At 43.5% G+C, this 20,463-nt stretch overlaps 1 protein-coding gene across 3 annotated transcripts; it reads right to left on the bottom strand.

Moving 5' to 3' along the window:
* Positions 1-128: 128 nt before the first annotated feature.
* LOC128912580 (protein mono-ADP-ribosyltransferase PARP14-like) lies at positions 129-19,807 on the bottom strand. Of its 3 annotated transcripts, XM_054208770.1 has the most exons (19): positions 19,580-19,807; positions 19,383-19,489; positions 19,263-19,296; positions 18,289-18,363; positions 17,351-17,548; positions 15,422-15,709; positions 13,299-13,535; positions 10,052-12,297; positions 9,054-9,287; positions 8,569-8,790; positions 7,449-7,539; positions 6,349-6,498; positions 5,791-5,853; positions 4,629-4,796; positions 3,552-3,758; positions 2,713-3,306; positions 1,452-1,597; positions 730-904; positions 129-508 (listed from the first exon to the last, which is right to left on the bottom strand). In XM_054208770.1, the coding sequence occupies exons 1-19, from the start codon at positions 19,764-19,766 to the stop codon at positions 219-221; spliced, it is 5,712 nt and encodes a 1,903-aa protein (XP_054064745.1). In that variant the 5' UTR covers positions 19,767-19,807; the 3' UTR covers positions 129-218. The 3 variants fall into 3 exon arrangements, with proteins under 3 accessions (XP_054064745.1, XP_054064746.1, XP_054064747.1); XM_054208771.1 differs by lacking the exons at positions 19,263-19,296; positions 19,383-19,489; positions 19,580-19,807 and adding an exon at positions 17,955-18,101 and having other exon boundaries at positions 18,289-19,249; XM_054208772.1 differs by lacking the exons at positions 18,289-18,363; positions 19,263-19,296; positions 19,383-19,489; positions 19,580-19,807 and adding an exon at positions 17,850-18,101.
* Between the last annotated feature and the right edge of the window lie 656 nt (positions 19,808-20,463).

Here is a 20,463-nt window from a genome sequence, read left to right as displayed (position 1 = left end):
TCGGTTTTCAGTAGAATATTGAGTTCAACTGTTAAACCTGCTCACCTACTCCAAGTGTAAGCAAGCAGTCTATTTCAGTGCTATCAAACATTGCCAGAGATTGCTTAAATATAAAGAGGCTTTAAGAATTTAATTAGATAAAAATATTTATTGTTCTCACTGTGTATTTTGTTACACAAAGGCTGAAAGACATGCAATCTTGGCTGCAATCAAAATGCTTATTTAGTGAAAGTGATAAGGTATTCTGGGTAAGCTTGAATGTCATTAAATATGATGAACATGGATGGATTCTTCACATTATCAGTTGAACTATCAAACAGATCTATAGAGTTACTAGTATTTTTTGGTGCTGGAGTAATTGATCCTTTTGTCCCCTGAGAATATTCTCCAACAAGGACTCGAGCCAAGTACATGTACTTCTTCCCATTCAAATCTGGTTGAGAGTAGGTGTTGCTGGCAGAATAGCTGGCGTTAACAGCAAAGTACGTTCCATTTCCAAAGGCTGCAGCTGTAGTCAGAAAAACAAGTGTTTGTGAGTGTTTCAGTAGCAGCAATTGCTTGTCTGCCACCTTCAAAACCTGTGACTCTCTTGACAAGTTTGCTTTTTATTTGTAATAGGGAGATTTAACACAACAAATTTTGCATACAAGGCAGGACTATAGAGATGGCATGGAAAATCAGTCCTGGCCCTATTCAGAAAAACAAGAGTTGTTTTGAAATTCACGTTACCGTGCATTCCAGCATAGCTCCGGTTAAAGCCGTAGTTGTTAATGAGGGTTATCGACTCCTTACTAGTCCCATGAAACAAAAGCCTCTCATTATTTGTGTTGCCATTTTTGTTATCCATTTCATGCTTTTTTATTTGGTAGGTCTTCCAAAGAAATTGGTTCTGTACTCTCTCAATCTGCAAAGTTTGAAAATAAGACACATCAATTTTCTTTAGCTTGCTGTTATGAAAACAATAGCGTATCAACCATTCAATCTGCTTCCAAGATTCTCCTCCTAGCTCCAATGGATGTACAGCAGGTTATGAACTAAGTTCATCAAATCACTCCAAACTTTGGCATGACAGACAGCAGAACCCAGCCCAAAACACAACAGAAACACTCCATGGGAAACAATATAAGACAGTTTCACAGGTTTCCGGGGCATAGATAACATGCCAACCTGCAAAGCACACATGGCTTAAGCGAGCAAATGCTGTGCCCTACTATAACAAAAACAATTTAAAGAGTGAGCAGTCTCCCTGGATGCCGAAGAAGCAACTGCTTAAAAGTCATTCCAAATACCTCAACAGCAACATTAAACTGATGATGATTAAAGTTGTGGACAGCTATAAAGACTTGTCCAACTTCAGAAATCCCAGTGGAATTTATTTTTCCATTGTTATTAGCATTCTTCATTACTTATTATTACAGTATTTATGCTCAGAAACAATGACATGCTTTTACCTTTTCAATTTTCAATGACTGACAGGTCTTCATAAACCTTTCCTGCACATCTCTATATTCTCTTGTTTCTGGTTTTAGTTCCACTATCTTGAGTCGCTGGTTTTGCATATCATCCCACATTGCAGGGGGCACTGTTGACTCTTGATCTGCAGAAGAAACATAATCTACCATATTTACCCAAAGCCTCCGCTTAAAGTGAAACATGCCCTGCCACAAAGCCTTCTAAAAGCCCATACACCTAGCTCATCACTAGTGCCTACTGGTCTTTGTCAGCCAAGAGCATTCTACGGGTCTTTTACCGGAGGATTAGGACGTTGTAGTTTCCAGTTTGCCACTGCACTGGAAATTGATGTGCCCGAATTGGTAGGCAAATCTGTTCTTCACAGCTGAAGAGGGATCCTTTGCAACATCTGTTACCAGTAGCCTTCCCTGCAAATCAAGTTTTCAAGGACACGGGGCAAATGCAAATTTACCGAGTAGCTAGTTCTCATCAACTAGGAGGCTAGGAGCAAAGCATTTGAACAAGAAGGCTTTAATTTAAAAGAGTTCAAGAATATCTGAAATGCCCAAGTATTCCCTTTCTTCCCTTATTTCACATGAGGCCTAGTATCTAGGCTGTATTGTCAAACAGTAACGGTGATCCACATGCTACAGACATCCAGCATTATAGGTTCCCTCAACTAGAAGTGGCATTTTTTGGTAAAAGAACAAAAAATAAAAATCTGGAAGTACGTTCAGGAGGCATTACTAAGATACTGGGAGCTGCACAGTTACTTAAACCTGTCCACTTCCACTTTCAAGCGTTAAGTGGACACAAAAGTTGTCCTCATTAAGATATAAAATGTGCCCCTGCAAAACTGAGTCACAGCAGGACAAGGAAAAATAATACACTGGGAAAAGTCCTGATGGACAAGTAAGAAAATGGGAGCTCTTTCTATTGTAAGGGACCAGAAGAGGGTACATCGCAAGAACAGAAATTAGCTGAGATCTAGAATGACAACTGCTACAAACATCTCATTACTGCTAGTAAGCTTGTAAAGAACCTCAGAACACATTATCTACTTTTCCAAATATTTTAAATAATTGCAGGATTTTTTTATTTTCATTTCCCAATTCAGTTTCTTTCTACATTCTCCAGAAATGGACCTGCGCAAGCCACCTAACAATATTTTGCATATTTTTACCATTTCTTACTCTTAGTAGGCTGGGTGAACCTGGTTTTAACATGGGAACGTCAGTCTGTCAGGATGCTTTTACTTACCTTCAGATTTATCAACACGTACAATGGGTGTACGGTTTCCTTGGTCATCCACAGCATATTTACCATTTATATTCACACTGTATTTTTTCTTATCAATGACGACCGAAATACTTTTCTGCTTCCCCATGAAAGCACTTTCCAAGCGCATATTTGTGAGGCTGTCGAAGGGCACATAGGAGTCCTTTCCAAGATATTTCCACTCAATGAGGTTTTGAAAGAGTTCTGCCCTGATCTCTTCCTGTTTAGCAGCTTTTACCCTGTGGATCATTTCCTGGACATTTGAATAAGCAATCCAGACATCTTTCTCAACACCTGAAATTCGAACACAGTTACTACCCAAATGAAGAGCAATTTTTAATTTCTTTTGTAGGTCACGCAGTTCCTCACTCTCCGCTTCACCGAAATGAGAGATAGACTCGTCTGTGATTTCTCTTTGAAACTGTTCCTTTAAAATTGCACTTTTCAACCAGTTTTCAGCTTCTTCCACTTTCTTTTTGTTTTCACCACAAATCTGCACAACAGCCAGATCAATTTTCTTCTCCAAAGTCGCTTTGATTTTTACCTTTGGGGAAGGTTTCTCAGAGCTCCAGAATGCTACATTGAAATACACAAATGTTGTAGTTAATATTAACCACTGTCAGCTGGTGCTAAACAGATTGATCTATAACATGTATCTCATAGAATGGTTTGGGTCGGAAGGGACCTTAAAGCTCATCTAGTTCCAACCCCCTGCCCTGGGCAGGGACACCTCCCACTAGACCAGGCTGCTCAAAGTCCCATCCAGCCTGGCCTTGAACACCTCCAGGGATGGGGTATGTATTTAAGCGACATCTACTTACACGTTAACTTGGAAATCAATGACTTGGATGCTGTTTTAGCAGGGTTTTCCCTTTTCTGCATGCTTTTATGGAACACACTCAGCAGATGTGGCTGAAAGATGACAACTTTAACAGTTTTCACAGATGGAGCAGAGTTACTCCTTGCAAAGTCAGTTACTGCATCTATCATGTTGTCAGCCACTACAGCTGGATCACGGCCTGCCTGACCTGAAAAAAATTTATAAACGTTTTGCCTGCAAAGTGTTAACAACTGTTATAAGTGGTTAAAACATCTTTAAAAGAAGAGTTATGAACATACCTACAAGCACTTAGATCACAAACAAGTCGGCAATAACTTCAGGCTGGCAATCAAGAAAGGTTTTTATTTATCAGGAAAAGGAGGTTTGAGACCACCTTTCCAGCAAGGGAAAAACAGACGTTTACTTTTGTTGACATGGTGACTGATCAGGTTATAAAGTATATTACACGGCTTGGTTAGCTAATAGGCCACAGGCCTGGCACTCAATGGCACAATAGCCAACTCTTTACTGAAAAAACAAGCCTAGTTTTATTTGTGCAAGAGGTCCCTGCATGCGTGGGGCCCAGTTCTGGATTCCCAGGCTCTAGGGATTTCTACTGATCAAACTGAAAAGAACAAAAGAAGAAAAAAGGGACAACCTGGCCTGTTTGACAGGTTGACGTTCCATCTGTATCAACTTGTGCAGCTGCTAGCGAGAGTTGCATCATTTACCCATTTCAGCAATGGAGTAGCAGCTCCCTAGATATTCTCCAGTGAGCTGCCCACATGTATCAGGCTGTTGTGACAAATATTTACGGCTGTCCAGGAAGTACAGACATACCTTCAAATCCCTGTTAGCAAGGCAGCATCAGGTCTAGAGCGCTCCTACTCTTTACACGCTAGCTGACTGCAAGGAGTGAAGCTTTCTAGGTCTTCATAAGCTTCTAATAACAGTTTTAAGGTCTGCAGTTTCTGAATATGTTTTCACCAAAGAATAAACCCTCCAGATAGATCAAACTCATCGCTTGAGCCCCGAGATCAGCAGAATCACATGCACATTTCAAAAGGGAGACGCAGACCTGTTCCAATTGCTGGGAAGATGACAGAGGTGTACTGCTGGAAGGCACACTCCTTAAGCACTTCGGTGACGAGCATCTTGATATCATCTTGGGCAACACAATGAATTATATTTTTGCACGGCAGCTTTCCTGCTTGGGTGATGATATAGCTCTTATTCTGCTGTGAGGCTGAAACAATAAGTAGGAGAACATAATCAACAATGATCCACAATCCAGATGTGTCCTAATCCTCATTAGGAGGTAAATGGTGACAAATATACCCCAGGATAAGCTTCAAGTCTCCTTCCACAAATTGTGCAACCCCCTTCTCTCTATTTTCAGTTTCAAGGCACAAGCGTTCATTTTATGTTTGTAAAATATTTGCCTCATTTGGCAAATAAGTTTTGTGGGCCTTTATTTGTCAAGTTTGCTCTGCAGACTCAAAGAACTTCATGCAGACTAGTACTACGCTCTGTCTTCACACACACACAAGCATGCCATCCACCCTCAGGTGCCTAGCCTGAATTACTCTCTTGGCCTGCGCAACAGAGGTTTACCTCTTATCTCCTCCACATAGTCCTTTTCCTTTAGTTGGTCTTCCAAGCTGACCTCTACACCAGCCTCTTTCCCACTTCCCTTATTTGGTGGGGTTTTAAGCCACATACTTGTCCATCCCTACTCCCCATTCCTTGTATTTGCTGTTCACTAGCTGAATTTGGTCTACAAATAAATGCCTCTTCCGAGGCAGGAACACAACTTCACTAGTTTTCCCTCCTGGTCACACAGAGGATGTCGTAGTGGGTTGCTAGTTCAGCCAACAGCAAACATGTATTTTCCTCACTCTGTAATGACAAAGTAGCATACATTTCTGCAAACATCATCCCTTGCTCATGGCTCTGTTTGATTTGGTTTTACCATCAAAAGCTTTACTGGAATAAGAAGATGCAATAACGAATAATTTAGTTCTTTAGATATGCTTAGAAGCCCTCTCTTCTTGAAGATATTTCTTTTCCTCCTCTCATTAGATGTTTTACAAATATCACATTAACTGATTAAAAACTAGCTGATATAACACAGTGCATAATGCAGACAGATCTACAGCAGGCATCAAGAAAGTATTTCAGCAGATTCTGCGCCATGCATGAACAGCTTCAGAAAGGGGGACGGAAACGTCGTACCATACCTCGTTGAGCACATTCATCTTCAACTGCTTTTCCAGCACCGTTCAGAATGGCTTTGGAGACACCTTAAATGAGAGGAGGCATACGAATCCACTGTTAATGCCGTTAAAGTCCCACCGGAGGCAGAACTCACATAATATCTAAAATATTTCAATCCTGCTAACAGCAAAGGTTATGGTTGAAAAGTGCTGTTGCCTAAATTTTAGGCTTATGCTTGTCAATTTGAAGTGATGTCTAAAGTATCTAACAAGTTTCACCAAGGTTAAAACCTCATTGAGGTTTGTCTTCTCTAGTCCAAGAGATGTTCTATAAAAAAAACAAACTTAAAATGATTAGTTTTTTTAATAAGAGTCTTAAGCATGCTATCCTGTAACATAGACTAACAAGAAAAAGAAAGTTTCAGACACTTCCTAATTAAAACTTTGTACCTTAAGAAGCAAAACGGAAACCACACTGTGAAATAAAAAGGGTTTGAAACATTGAAAATACTACTTCTACACTCCTTATCCAGCCCTTCCAACCACATGTACTATTTTCACACCTAATACCAACTAAAATACCTGCTTTAAGGCTGAAGGTTTGGTTTGTTATGTTTACAATGACATCTGCCTCTTCCTTGGTAATATCGCCTTCTGCCACCCAGAACACAATGGAGCCAATCGTCATTTCACATACATCCTGTGCTGAGGCTGCAGAGGCACCAGGGAGAGCTGCAGGAGAGAAATACAGACCCTGAGCAGAAGGGAGCAATGAGGTAGGAGATAAGGGACTTGTTCATGGATACAACACCTACAGAGACCACAGTTTGCCTCCAGACTCAGCCCATGAGGAGACTACCTTCCACAAGGAAAATAATTCCTTCTCGCGGGAGTCTCTGATCAACCTTCCCCTATTCCCACCATTGCTATTCATGCCAAGATAGCAGAAAAAAACCTGTTTTGCCGCACACCTGGTATACAGACGCTACTTTCTGACATTTTATTATATAAGCATTTGTGAAACTCCAAAGTAAGAGAGCAGCAAACTTTTCAAGTCTCACTCCCTTGCCTCTCTGTCTCACCGAGTTTTCAGGCAGGTTCTCTGCTGCCCGGCAGGAACTTCTTACCTATGCGCTATTTGTAAAAACTTGATTAAAGTTTTCAACATGTAACTTATTTTCCACACTCTGCAGTTCCATTAGGCTGGATAACACCAAAGATATTTCAGCTTGGTTTTGCTATTCATCTGAACATGTCAAAAATTTAAGAGTTATTCCAAAGAGGCCACTTTGAGACATATAACCAGGAACTTATATCCTGCCTTCCCAGGACACAGGAAGACACCAACCCGTTCACAACCTAATCAAGTACTGCAGCAATAGAAGGAAAAGCCCTAGTTGTGCTCTCGGCACATGATACTTTCTGCTGTCCTGATTTGTAGGGGCGCTATGCAGATAATAAATCACAGGTACATCATTTTTCTGTTGCAGATGTTATAGACACTCAGCCTGAAAACACCATGTGCTGCCTTTACAGCAGCCACTCCGACTGTTGGACTTTGGAAATGACATGCTCACCAAACAAATATCTAAACATCCATAAGGAATGCATTCCCTGGAATATTTAAAAGAATAATAATAAAAAAATCCACTAGGCACACAACTTCTGTGAAACAGGCTTACCTGTGTCTTCGCTAGCCTTATTTGGAGAACTCTTTTGCACTTTAACATCTACAGTAGTTCCACATCTGCTTTTGAGTTCATCTGAAAATTCCTAGAGAAGGAAATTACAAATCAACCCCCGTAGAAGTCTTTAGATTACACAGTAGAAATAAAGGTTTGAAAAACAAAGCTAAAACACATTTAGAAAGAGCTTAACGCAAGTTATGTCATACTTGCCATACGTGCCATAATGGTGATGGCACGTCCTGACACACTGTTGTTCTCAGAAAGCAAAGCTGGCAACAGACAGACCTGATGAATAACCAAGTCAAAGCCCCAGTTACATTCCAGAGGGACACATTAACAGATGGCATCCTTACACTGAGGGGCTAGTTTACGCTCCAACTCAAGTCTTGCAGCTAACACCACCCTTCTTGAAGCACAACAGCTCAGGCTTTGGTGCAGTAGCCTTCATTTTTGGCCCTTCAGAACATATTAGCTACTGCACAAAACAGCAAGAGTCAACAGATGCAGGAACACTTCTTTGAACATTAATTCACAGCGTGACTGCTCCTCTTTTGAGAGATTCATGTGTGAAATGAGCAACTTGAGCGTGGATATAGAAAATTTGTGCTAATATGATACTGAAGAAAGGGGAATGTGGAATACTGATACGTTTTCTAATGGAGAATTTTACCAGCACAGCAATTCTAGCATAATTATTCTTCATAAAAAAAACAAACAAAAAAACCACATTAGAATTCCGTTGAAAGCACTCCTTTTTCCAAGACTGAAGACATCTATGCAGGAGCTGCAGCAAATTTATCTGTAGGCAAGTCCTACATTCTGAAGAATTAGGTGACATCGTGAGATAAAGAGTAATTACACTTTTGTCTGTATTATTGCGAGGGAACAGAAAAGGACAGGAAGGGCGCAGAGCTGTACAGGACAGGCAGGTGACTATGAGGGGTAGAACCAAAAAGAGAACTTTCAGTACAGACAAGAGAGACTGTCGGCAAACTTCTTTAGGATAAGAACAAGCACCCTGTGGATTCTTTGGAGATCACAAGATAGCCAAGTATCATGAGAGGGACCCAAATAAACCAGCATGTAATAGAGACAGAAAAACATAGTAACTCACCTGAATATTTGCTGTGTCTTTCGGGTGCAACAGAATGTGAACTTCCTCAAGAGAACTTACTCCGTTTTTATTACTGAATTCAAACACTTTGTCAAACAGTAATTTAGCAACAACAGACCTTGGGAATCCTAAATTCCCTGTCCCAATCGCTGGGAAAGTAATTGACTTTAAAGACAGTTCCTCAGCAATCTGCAGGCATTTTGTGATGATGTAGCCCAAGACCTGCAAAGCAAAATTATTTTTTCAATTACTCAAAATAATTTTTTGCACTATGTGCAATGTAGCACTTTCCCTTTTAGCTATCTCTTGGTATTAAAATACAATATTCCTTGTGATGTATGCAGTTATATTAGTCAACAAGGGATTCGCCACACATCACCTCTCGGCACCTACGAAACCGTCCCTCATCTCAAAGGAGAAGTTGCATTAAAGCCACTATGAAGCCCAGTCAAATTAAGAGTTCAGGCAAATAAAAACCCTTCTACCTTTGTAGATGCTTGTTTCTCGGACCATGCAGGTACGACAGCATGAAGCACAACACTGCAACCCAGATTGTAACCTTTTGTTTTCAACACAGATCCTTCCGCAGGTATTTTTCCTTGGCCTTCTTCTTTCAAGCCCATCTGAAGCATTAGCCCTGCCTTGTCCAGCAAAGCTTTCGAGAGCAGCCCTTTATCAAGCTGGAGATCTCTGGTAACACTGATGACAACAACATCTGTCTGAAAAACACACAAGCAAGAACTCTAGATTTTAAGTATCAAATTTAAATTTTGCACCGATTCATCAAATACAGCCTGCCTGCTGATTTAACAAAGTAAGTTTTTGGGACAGCAATCTGAGACGGAACAAGTTTTGGAATAAACGAGAAGTTATGCTCAATTCTAATGCCATGAGCCTGCCTGAAGCAACACAAAAGCTGTGTTAAGAGTGAAATTAATTTCAATTCAATGGGAGAAAGTTAAAATTCTGCATCCTTGTCCTACTTGTTCTGCCTCCATTTGAAAAGTGTTTATGCAAGTTCACTCTCCAAGAGAGCCTCACAGACTGGAAAAATCTGTGTTTGCTGAGGTAAGCAGGACCTCCTGCGTGTGGCTAGTCTAGAGAAAAAGGAGATGCTGAAAACAGACAAGACTGGAGGAAAGCTAAGGAGAAAGAAGCAAGACAAGCAGTAACTTATAAGGGAGAGAAATACAAAGGGCTGCGAACATTGTGTCATGCACTAAATTCCTCAGGAAGGACCTTGATACATGTTTTAATGTGTGTTCTGCCCTGGCCAACTGGAGGAGCTGCATGCACAAGCTATGGGAGGCATCCACTCCTGAAAGGATTTGACAGCCACTATTTTCAGTAACATATCAAACACGTTACATTGCTAATTAAAGATGATGGTCTAAGGCTGGTCATTTCTCCTTTGGCTTTTTTTGTTTGTTTTTTAACAAAAACACACACTGATTTTTGAAAGCAAGTAATTTAAAACACTTACTGTAGCATCTTCAATGCTTCCTTTTCTCAGTATGATGTCAAGGCCTTCCTCAGTTGTTACCAATGGGAAGCTCTTGCTATTTTCAGTAATTTTTCTTTTCCTAGGCTGAGGAACTGTACTGGTCTGATGCAGTGACCCGTAGGAATCTGGAAACACTTCTGCCAGTGCCTTGCAGAAAGCCCGAACGTTGTTTTGTGCAATATCCACAAGGTGAACCTCCTTCAAGCTGCTGGCCCCCATGGATTCTTCCAAGGTCTCCTTGATGGAGGATACAATCGAATACGTACACAGTTCCAGTGGAAAGCCAAAAATCCCTCCACTTATAGCAGGCAGAGCTATGGAACGATGATTGTATGTTTCAGCTAGTTGTAGACTCTTCTTCACTGTCTTTCTTAACAAGAACACGCACTTTTCTGGGTCATCCTTCCTCCACCTGGGCCCAACGGCGTGAATGACATTCTTGCAGGGGAGTTTCCCCGCGCCGAGAATAACTGCGCACCCAGGCTGCAAACGCCCGTTCCTCCTCACCAGCTCATCACACTCCTGTTGCAGCTCTGGACCAGCCGCTTTGAACAGTGCTTCCGCAAGGCCACCAATGTGTTTTAAGTCTTCATTAGATGCGCTTACCACAACATCAACAGGATAAGTGCACAAGTCAGCTCTATAAACAGCTATTACCACTCCACCTATGGTCACCTGCCCATAGGGCTTGCCTATATTACTATGTTCTTGCTGTTCTTCTAGCTCTTCTTCTGACTGCTCTTCCATCCTGACTAGACACTTAAAGTCCTGTTTCGCAGTGGCGGCAAAAAAGTGTTCTCGCTCTTTGAAATATGACTTGGCTCCTGGCTCTCTAATTACCACACGCTTATAATGCAGGCCGGATAGAATTTGCTCAACTAAGGTGGCTCCCTTCAGCACTTCTCTTCTTGGCCCACTCAAGGATATAACTCTACATTTCTTCTGTGTGCTAAAGTCAACTTTCACACCTTTATTCTGTAAGCCACCCCAAACATTGTTCTTCTCTTTCTCAAAAAAGATGATGACTGCCATGGGCTTTCCTCCAATGACCTTTTCTACTTCTGTGTTTTCATCTATAAAGTTGGAAAGTTCCTCAAAGGCTTTTGCTACTGCTTGAGAACAACCAGTAATGATGACCTGAGACTTTGCATGAATGACTGTTACATCTTCATTAGTGCAGTTTTGCTTCGTGAGCGTACTCCATTCCTTCTTCTGGAGGACTGACTCATCCTCCAAAGCAATGCTTTTGTAGTCCAGTTCCTTCTTTATTTCTTCTTCTGCTTTTAGGAGATCTTGAGGAGTGCTCCCTTTCAAGATGACAGCTTCTGTGCCAAGCTCATAAAAGGCACTAATTTGTTTTGACATAAACAGGCTCTGTGACAGGGTTTCATTATCAATTTGCTCTAAAAACTTGAAAATATAGGGGTGGACATTAACTGTTCTCTTTGCCATGTTGCGTACATTATCTAGTATTTCCCCTTTCACTTTATAAACTTCCTCAGGCATTCCACATAGGTTAATTACCTTCTGAGAATGATCATAAGTTATCTGCAGGGCTGGGAACTCTGTACAAATTTTTTCTTCAAGACCAGTACTCTGTAAAATTGCATATTCCCCTGGGCCCATTAGCACCACTTCTTCAGTTTTTTGCTTTTCTCTTTCAATTTTTCTGGTGGCCTTTTCTATCAGAAGCTTCAGTTCTTGTTCAACATTCTTCACAACTTCTTCTTCACCTACTAGAACAAGTAAATTCTTGGAAATATATGGGATAATCATAACTTCATCGTGGGTAAAGCCGTTTCTAATGGCTTCCCACACCTCTGCGCTTACTTGACATTTAATTGTTTTGTACTTCGATATACTATTTGAAAATGCCATGGAAACATTTCTATTCCATGTCTTGATCAATCGAAATACTAATCTCTTCTGCTCAGACAAAGCAGCTGAAGGATGCAAAGTAACTTCTGGGTTTTTACACTTGGGTTCAGGCCATGTTAGCACACAATTACACTTTGCCATTTCACAAGTTATTGCCTTAGTTAAACTATTATTTCTCTGCAAGTAGTACCAGATATACTGATCCAGAGGCACCGTAATTGGATCTGGCTTCTTTACTTGTGGCCCTTCCTTTCCATATAGAGCTATTCCCAGCGAGATGTAGTAAGGATAGACAGAGATTGGCGTTTTGTTGAGCGAATGCTGCTTTGCCAAGATCTTGGTTACATCTGAAACAAACAAACAAAACCCCAAACAATCAATGCTAGCACTTAAAACCAAAGATCTTCTGGTTGGGTGGTTGTTTTGTTTTTTGTTTTAAACTTTATTTTCTACTGCATTATGTTTGTTATGTCTAAGAATAGTTTTACATTCATTTTCCCCCCTTCCCAGATAGAAATAATTCCAAATTATTGAAGAGTTACTGGTTTTAAATGCCAAAAACTAAGTTAGAGAGAGACAGTTAAGAACCAACACTGACCACCTCCAGGAGGAGGTACATATAGCACTGTCTCTGCCCCTACTTCTGTTATATGCTGTATTTGAAGTGCCCAACTCAGCAGTTGCCTGGGCTGTTACTCAGCACTATCAAATCACAGCTCCTCTATTTGCCCCCCAAAGAGCATTTATTTTCTTGAACTTCCCTTCAGCTCGCCCCTCCACTGCAACGCCTCCAGCTTCCCCCTTGTCCTCTGCCTTCCACAGATGTTCATGTTTCTGTCACTGGCTGGATGAGACACAGCACCTGCTCTCCGGCCAAAAAGCCATCCAAGAAACTGTCCTCAGAGGAGCCAGACGGCACACATTGCCACAAGGCAGCTGGTGGCAAAGGTGGAGGGAGGGGAGATGTTTCCTGCACTACATGGGGCTGTGCTTTCTCTACAGAACTCAAACTGTAACCTCAACTCTGTAAGGATCCTGTCCAACCTGCTCCAGGTGAACCTGCTTTGGCAGGGGGCGTTGTACTAGACGACTTCTGAAGGTCCCTTCCAACCCCTACCATTCTGTGATCCTGTGGGTGAAAGACTGTGCATAAAAAGGGAAAAATTCTATGCCTCATGCCCACCTGGTCCATAACTGAAGCTTGCACTCCAGTTAGCACAGATCTGCTGACAAAGTGCCAGCTCTGCTGTTTGATGAGGGCAAAGTAGGCATTTCTCTAGAAAATCCACTTTTTGATCTGTAAAGGAAAGGATCTCAGAGAAATAAAGGCTTCATATCTCTGCATTACCTTTATGGTCACCGAATGTAATGATAGCTGCATCTTCATCAGGCAGCTGCTGAACATCCACCACTTGCGCGCCTCCATTCTTCTTGTTTTCAAAGTAGACAGTTATATAGTCACTGGCTGTGTTCGGTGGTATATTTTCAGCCCTAACACTTCTTGTTAGCTCAAGGCACCGTGCAGTAATATTTTGTTGCTTTGCTCTGTGGTTTTGGTTAAGCTTTTTAGCGAATTCCCCTGCAGCTAGGAAGAGAAGGGAGAACAAAAAAAAAAAAAAAAAAATTTCAAGATCAAACTAGTAGCTTGCTTTTCTACTATGATGTTAGCAGACTATTGCTGTGTGCACTGACCAAAGCACTGAACTACAGAGCACGCATCAACTCAGAAGTGCCCACAAAGCTACTTCTTTCCACATATTCAGGATCTGTCACCTAGTATTGACCACGTGGTTGATCACAATTGTCAACTACAACTACCATGGCCAGAATTTGTCACTAGTTTTCCTATGGAGTAGCATTGGGTCTCTTTAACTCCAAAAGAAAACAAGATCAGGTTCACTTTGGGGCTATGGCTTTATACACAGCTAATCAGGCACAAGTCAACAGTTCAAATTTGGATTCTTTCAGTTTTATGATACTTATGATATTTTTGGCTATTTTCCCCCCCTGCCATCATCACAGTAAAAGATAGTCAAGTCACTTTTACACCTGTCAGCCAAACACACGATTAAGTTTTTAAAGGATCTACTTATTTCCTAGATTTCCAAAGATTTGGGAGTGGACCACGATACAAGAGGCAAATAATTTCTGACTTGTAAAGCAGAAAACCCTACACCCTCTCAGAGACTAAAAACTTCTTTTGTTTAGTTATACCATGGACTAATCCCTTCACAGTTTTAAGATTTCTGAGCAGCTTTATTCTTACATATTACCAGTAATACAACTATTCCCACTAAGTTGATTCAAACTGGCATATACGTGGTTTTCACCACGTTCTACCTTCTAAAGAGATTTACAATTTTTCCACACAGCAGGCAGAATTCTCTCTTCTTTCCCATCCCACCTCCTCACCCAGAATCAAGCATACATAAAATCCCCTTGTCCCTTAAAGGCCTCAATCACAGCAGCACTCAAAGAGTCCTGGAACCAGTTTGCTGCTGTCAGTTTAATTCGGTTCTCCTGGCGCTGCAGTGCTGTTATCTCTACAGCATCAGCGACGGCATTGGCTTACACCAATGCTGAACCTGGTCTTATCACACCACTTACTGTTGCGCATGGCTGGGGATGGAATTTGTTAATAATATGAAACATAAATCTTGGCAGGAAACAGGAATTCCCCCCCAACCTCTCACTGGTGAGAAGCGGGAGCTGACACCTCTCCGCCACATGGAAGATGCCTTTGTCATCAATCATTAATAAGGCAGAAGAGAAAGCACTAAAAAACCCACAGTGGACATGTAGTAGCTTAACAACTAGTTGGTCCTGCAGCATCAAGAAAAATATAGGGTGTTAATTCCACGCTTCGCATAACTGACAGCTGACGCTCTGCGTAAGGACAGCTAGACTTGCCCCAGCATCCCAGGCTCCATCCAGCCCAGCATCCTGTCTCCAGCCACACCAGGGATCTACAGAACAGCTGCAAGACGATGCTGCTTCCCTAATCCTCTCCCAGCCTCCAATCTAGTACGGCAGATTTCCTAAACCTAATGCTTGTCTATTTAATAGCCTTAAAAAGCTCTGTTCCATGTATTCGTTCAATTTTCCCTCAAATCCATACAAACTTAACTACACGCCTAACACCTCTTGGCAAGGAGAGCCTTTACCATCGATCTGTTCCAAGACCGAGTACATCTTTATGTTGTTTGTATAAAGTTAGTTTGGTTTTAGTCCCGTCTGTTCTCTTTACCATCCAAATCAGAGCCAACCCTCTTCTGACTCACACTGGCCTCTACACCTTACAGATAAAAGGTATGTCATTAACTTTAATAGAGTAAATCCTCATTTAAAATGACGTAGTATCAGATGAAACTTTAAACCTATGACAGAAAACATTCATTTCCTGCTTAGTCTCCCTCGCACACACGCAAGTAGTTAATAAAAAAAAAAAAAAGATCTCCAACTCCTTCTTACCAATATTTCCAGTAAAAGTAACTACAGCAGCACGTATTTCAGGTACCATTTCCACACTGAAGTCACCGTCATCCTCTGACAAGCCACTGATGTTCTCTACCAGCATAATTAACATGCAGTCTTTTACTGTCTCCCGCACGTTTTCAAGCACAACTACGGCAGAAGGCTGGGATCGTTGTGAGTCCTCCACTTGGCATGGCTCCTGGGGGGTGTCCGCTTGCCACGGCTTCACAAACAGATCGATTTTCTTCACCGAGTGGTGCTTCCTCTGCAAAACTTCTTGGGCATCTAGTTCCACAGGAAAAACACAGAAAGATGTGATCTCTGATCTTCCCTTCCCACCACAGCAGAGAGACATGTTAAGCTACACTCCGCTTTAAAAATCTGTCCAGACATAGAATCATAGAATCATTTAGGTTGGAAAAAACCCTTGGGATCATCGAGTCCAACCATCAACTCCACTCTACAAAGTTCTCCCTTACACCACATCCCCTAACACCACATCTGAACGGGTCTTAAACACATTCAGGGATGGTGATTCCACCACCTCCCTGGGCAGCCTATTCCAGGGTCTGACCACTCTTTCTGTGAAGAATTTTTTCTTAATGTCCAGCCTAAACCTACCCTGCTGCAGCTTGAACCCATTCCCTCTTGTTCTACCACTAATTGCCTGTGAGAAGAGACCAGCACCCACCTCTCTACAATGTCCTTTCAAGTAGTTGGAGAGAGTGATGAGGTCTGCCCTCAGCCTCCTCTTCCTCAAACTAAACAGTCCCAGCTCCTTCAATTCTCCAGGCCCTTCACCAGCTTCGTTGCCCTCCTCTGCACTCGCTCCAGCACCTCGATATCTCTCTCATATTGAGGTGCCCAGAACTGGACACAATACTCAAGGGGTGGCCTCACCAGGGACAATCACCTCCCTCCTTCTGCTGGTCACACTATTTCTAATACAAGCCAGGATGGTGTTGGCTTTCTTGGCCACCTGGGCACACTGCTGGCTCATGTTCAGCTGCTTGTCAATTTTCTCATGCCACAGAAGAAAGAGAAATAAAGCAAAACCACATCAACAGTTAGGGTCAGGATAAAAGCTGCTCCCTGATCCAGATGTCCCCAGCCTCCACCAAAGGAAAAAAAAAAAAAAAGTCAGTTACTTTTTGAGGTATGTGCTACCTCCTTTCTACTGCCCTCAAGTATGAGAAAGTGTTCTCCGGATGAGTAACATCTGATAGATAGCAAATACAGGGTTTTCCATCCTGCTTACCTTGTGTATTTAACAAATATTTAACTACATTTGATTATGTTAAACTATATTTCACTATTTCTCCTGCATAAACAGTTTCCTCTTTTTGCATACATCCTTCACACACTAACAAGTAGCCAACAGCAATTTAGCTTAGAGGAAAAAAATACAGATAAATTGAGGCTACTTTAAAGTCATTTTCTCCACCGAGGTGAGCATTCACTTCTCTGGCTTAAAAATAAATAAGATTTACTACCTCTTTTCCTCCCGATCTCCAAAACCCTGGCAATGGAAATGAGTATGAAAGAAAATACAACACAATAATATTTACCCACGATCTGCAGTTAATACTGTCCTATGCGTTATCCAGTCTCCTGAACTCTGATTAAAGCTTCCTTATTCTGCAGTGCTCCTGACATCACTTCTCCTGCATAATTCTCTGCGAGCCTTGACCAAGCATTTGGGACAGGTCTAGAGAACCACTTATTCCCCTGGGGTTATCATAAACGCTGTCAGAAACCCACACCTGCACTGGGCAGACAGGCACATTTGCTCTTTTTACATCCTGTCACTCTTTGGGAATAAAACGGCATCTCTGGTGGAGCAACGCTCGCAAAGAGATCCAGCACCAGCAAAGGCCTGTCTTAAGAGGGAGTTTTGGTAATATAAGACTCAAGATATGACCATACCTTCCTCGTCCTGAAAGGTGATGATCATTTGCTGATCCTTTTTGATGTAGGACTTGATGGCCCCCCCACCAGACTTCTTTTTATTTTCAAAGTACATTTCCACAATCTCATCTTCTATTTCCTCCCCAGAGGCAGTGGTTACTAGTATGGCAGATCTCCTAGAAGTTGCTTTTTCCACTTCCAGTTTCTCACTTGATTCTGAAATGAAATATCACACCCTAATGCCTCAGGCAAAAGTTAAGAAAAAAAAAACCCAAGCACGTTATCTTCTAAGCTTTTACACCACAGGTTTTTGTTCAGATCACAGATAAGATCAGGGAAGAGAACAGGCAAATAAACAGTAATTCAGGCAGTGGGTTGGGTTTTTTTTCCCCCCACAACAGCCATTAAATCCCAAACAAGCTGAGGGTATCACTAGTGTGAGCTGGATCAACAAGTGAGGAGAAAAGGCCTCCATTCATCACCAGGCAAGGTGATGACAACTCTTTTACACACCCACCATTGCTCTTCTGCCTGCGCACCCTCTCCATTCACAGCTGCAGCCGTCTGGTGGGTCTACACATGCTGGCTGCCACAGGAGCTCAGCTGTACCTGGGGTACACACCTACTGATGTTCTACCACAGGTCGCCCTGGTGGCAGTTGGGAAGGTCTGGCTGGGGACAGCCTCACCCAGAAGAAAGGCCAGCATTCACTGCATATTCTCCCTAAGGAGATGACCTGTCTGAGGCAGTCAGTGAAGCGGGCAGTTTTCTAAAGGGACTCATACAAAGGGGAAAAAAAAAAAATCAATTTCTTTATTTTAGTGCAGAGATAGTGACTTCTACACTACATTAGACAAACACCACAAGGTGACCAGGGCACTATTGCAGCATAAAGGTCAACGAAGACCAATGAAGCAAAAATACACTGGTCTTTGCTTAGTAAGTGGCACACTTACCTGACTTCTCCTGCTGAGCGTGCACAGGAGCCTCCTTATTCTGGCAGGTAGGAGGAGACACCTGGGGTTCATTAACTAGAGATAAATGACAATGCTTTCTCAGTTACTGTGTACTTCAAGAAGAAGAAGGTAGACTGAGGAGCTAACACAGCTTGGATTTAGTTTCATGTGCCATTGCCAGCATCACAGACTTCACTTTTTTTTTTTTTTTTTCAAACTGTATGTTGAATGTGGTTACAGAAACACCCTTTAAACTCAAAAAAAAGCTTCAGGCATAACGTCAAAAATCAAACTGGCACATAGCGGTGCTGCGTGAGCTACTGGGAGCAGGTTCTCCCCTGCATTACAGCACTGCCCTCATACAAACACCATGCCCCAGAACAAGAGCTCTGTTGAGGACACCCCTCTGCTGGAGGGAAGCGCCTTTAGATACCGGGCACATCTGTCATGACGTATCCTGACTCCGCACGACATCGCTACCTGCTAGTTTAGCACAGCAAGGAACACAGCTAAGTTAGAAAACAAAAGGCAACAGTAACGTCAGACCGTTTTTCTAGCCCATGCCCTCAGTCTTCACCTGTGCTCCACCCTCATTAGCAAAAATAAGTAATTTGCACGTAGAGACCAGCGGGTTATGTATGATTAGCAAACGCTGGCCCGCGGGGAGAACAGGTCAGCTAGAACCGTAACAAGAACCGCATGGAAAGTTAGTTCGTTCAGTTTTTCTGCGCGCCTTGGAGCTCGCTTACGGGCTGTTCTTTGCGAATTAAATTAATTGTGTGCGTTAGAAAAACAAAACAAAGGCACAAAAAAAAAAAAAAACCGCAGGAGAGCACGGGGAACGGAAAACGAAAGAGGACAGCTCAGGGCCAGCCGGCACAAGGAGAGGGCTCGGTCGCTGGCTCCGAGCCACGGGGTGGGCCAGCTCCGGGGGCTTATGGCGAGCGCTCCCCCCCGCCCCTCGCAGACCTTACCTGGCGCCTCGGCCCCGCCGGCCCGTCCCGGCTCCTGGAAGCGGAACGAGAGGAGAGTGGTCACCCACGGCCCCGCTCGCCCCCCCCCGTCCCTTCCCTTACCCTCCCCTCTCGCCTTACCTGCGGGGGGTCGCCGTCCGCGGGCACCTCGGTGACCAGCAGCGACAGCCGCCCGCCGGGCCCGCAGTCGACCTCATGGACCCGCCGCTCCAGCACCCGCCGCCTCACTGCCAACACGACAGGCACCGGTGAGGGGGGGGGGCGGCCACCACCCCCCCCCAAACCGGCCATTAACCTCCCCCGCCCCGGCCGCTCACCCTCAGGCTGGACAAAGCAGACGAGGAGGCCCCCGGTCCCCGTCCGCAGCTCGCACTCGCCGCCGCCCGAGCGCCGCTGGCTCTGGAAGTAGCAGAGCAGCTTCTTCCTCAGGGCGGGCGAGGGCTCGGCGGCGCCCCAGTCGCCCCGCACCAGCAGCGGGAAGGCACCCAGCCGCTGCCCCGCCATGGCCGCCGCCCTGGCCCTCGTCAACCCCCGCCGCTTTCGGTTTCATTTCCCCGGCGGGGAGAGCCCCGCCCCGCCCCGCGACCGCCCCCGGTCCCGGTCCCGGTCGCGCCGGCGGGGGCCAGCCCAGGGGACACGGCCCCAGGGACACGGCCCGCCGCGCAGCTTCCGCAGAGCGGTAGGAGAAGCCTTTTTCTACAAATTCGGCTGTTTTTCCATGCCCCGAGCTTCAAAGGCTTAGGACCGAATGTCACGGACCTCGCTCTTCCCGCGTCACGCTTCCAGAAAGAGTCGTGACACGAAGTAAAATCGCCCGTTTCCATCATTCTCCCTCAGAAAATACTTCTACGGCTGCACAGGGTTGCAAGGGAGGAGGATTCTCCTCGGACATCGTGCCAGCCAGCAGAGACATTCCTCAGCTGAGGGCTCAGGGCGTCCCCTCGGCATTTGTGGCTGTTTCTTGCTGTGTATTTTACTAATGTGCCCAAATATGAGACACTAAAATAGCAGCTAAATGAAATTTTTTCCTCCCCTAACCGCTGCTAAAAGAATATGGTTGAAAATTGTATGAAATTGTAATGGAACTTTGATTGAACTTTAGCTGAACTCCTGAAATTAAAACTTAATTGGGCCTTTTGCACCTGGACTAGATGTAGAAACAAATAAACTTAATTATACCCTTGCACATCCACCTGGACTG

The sequence above is a fragment of the Rissa tridactyla genome, chromosome 7, assembly GCF_028500815.1.
Source record: "Rissa tridactyla isolate bRisTri1 chromosome 7, bRisTri1.patW.cur.20221130, whole genome shotgun sequence".
NCBI lineage: Eukaryota > Metazoa > Chordata > Aves > Charadriiformes > Laridae > Rissa > Rissa tridactyla.
Note: the sequence above shows the minus strand (reverse complement) of the source record. Positions and strands in the feature narration are given on the sequence as shown.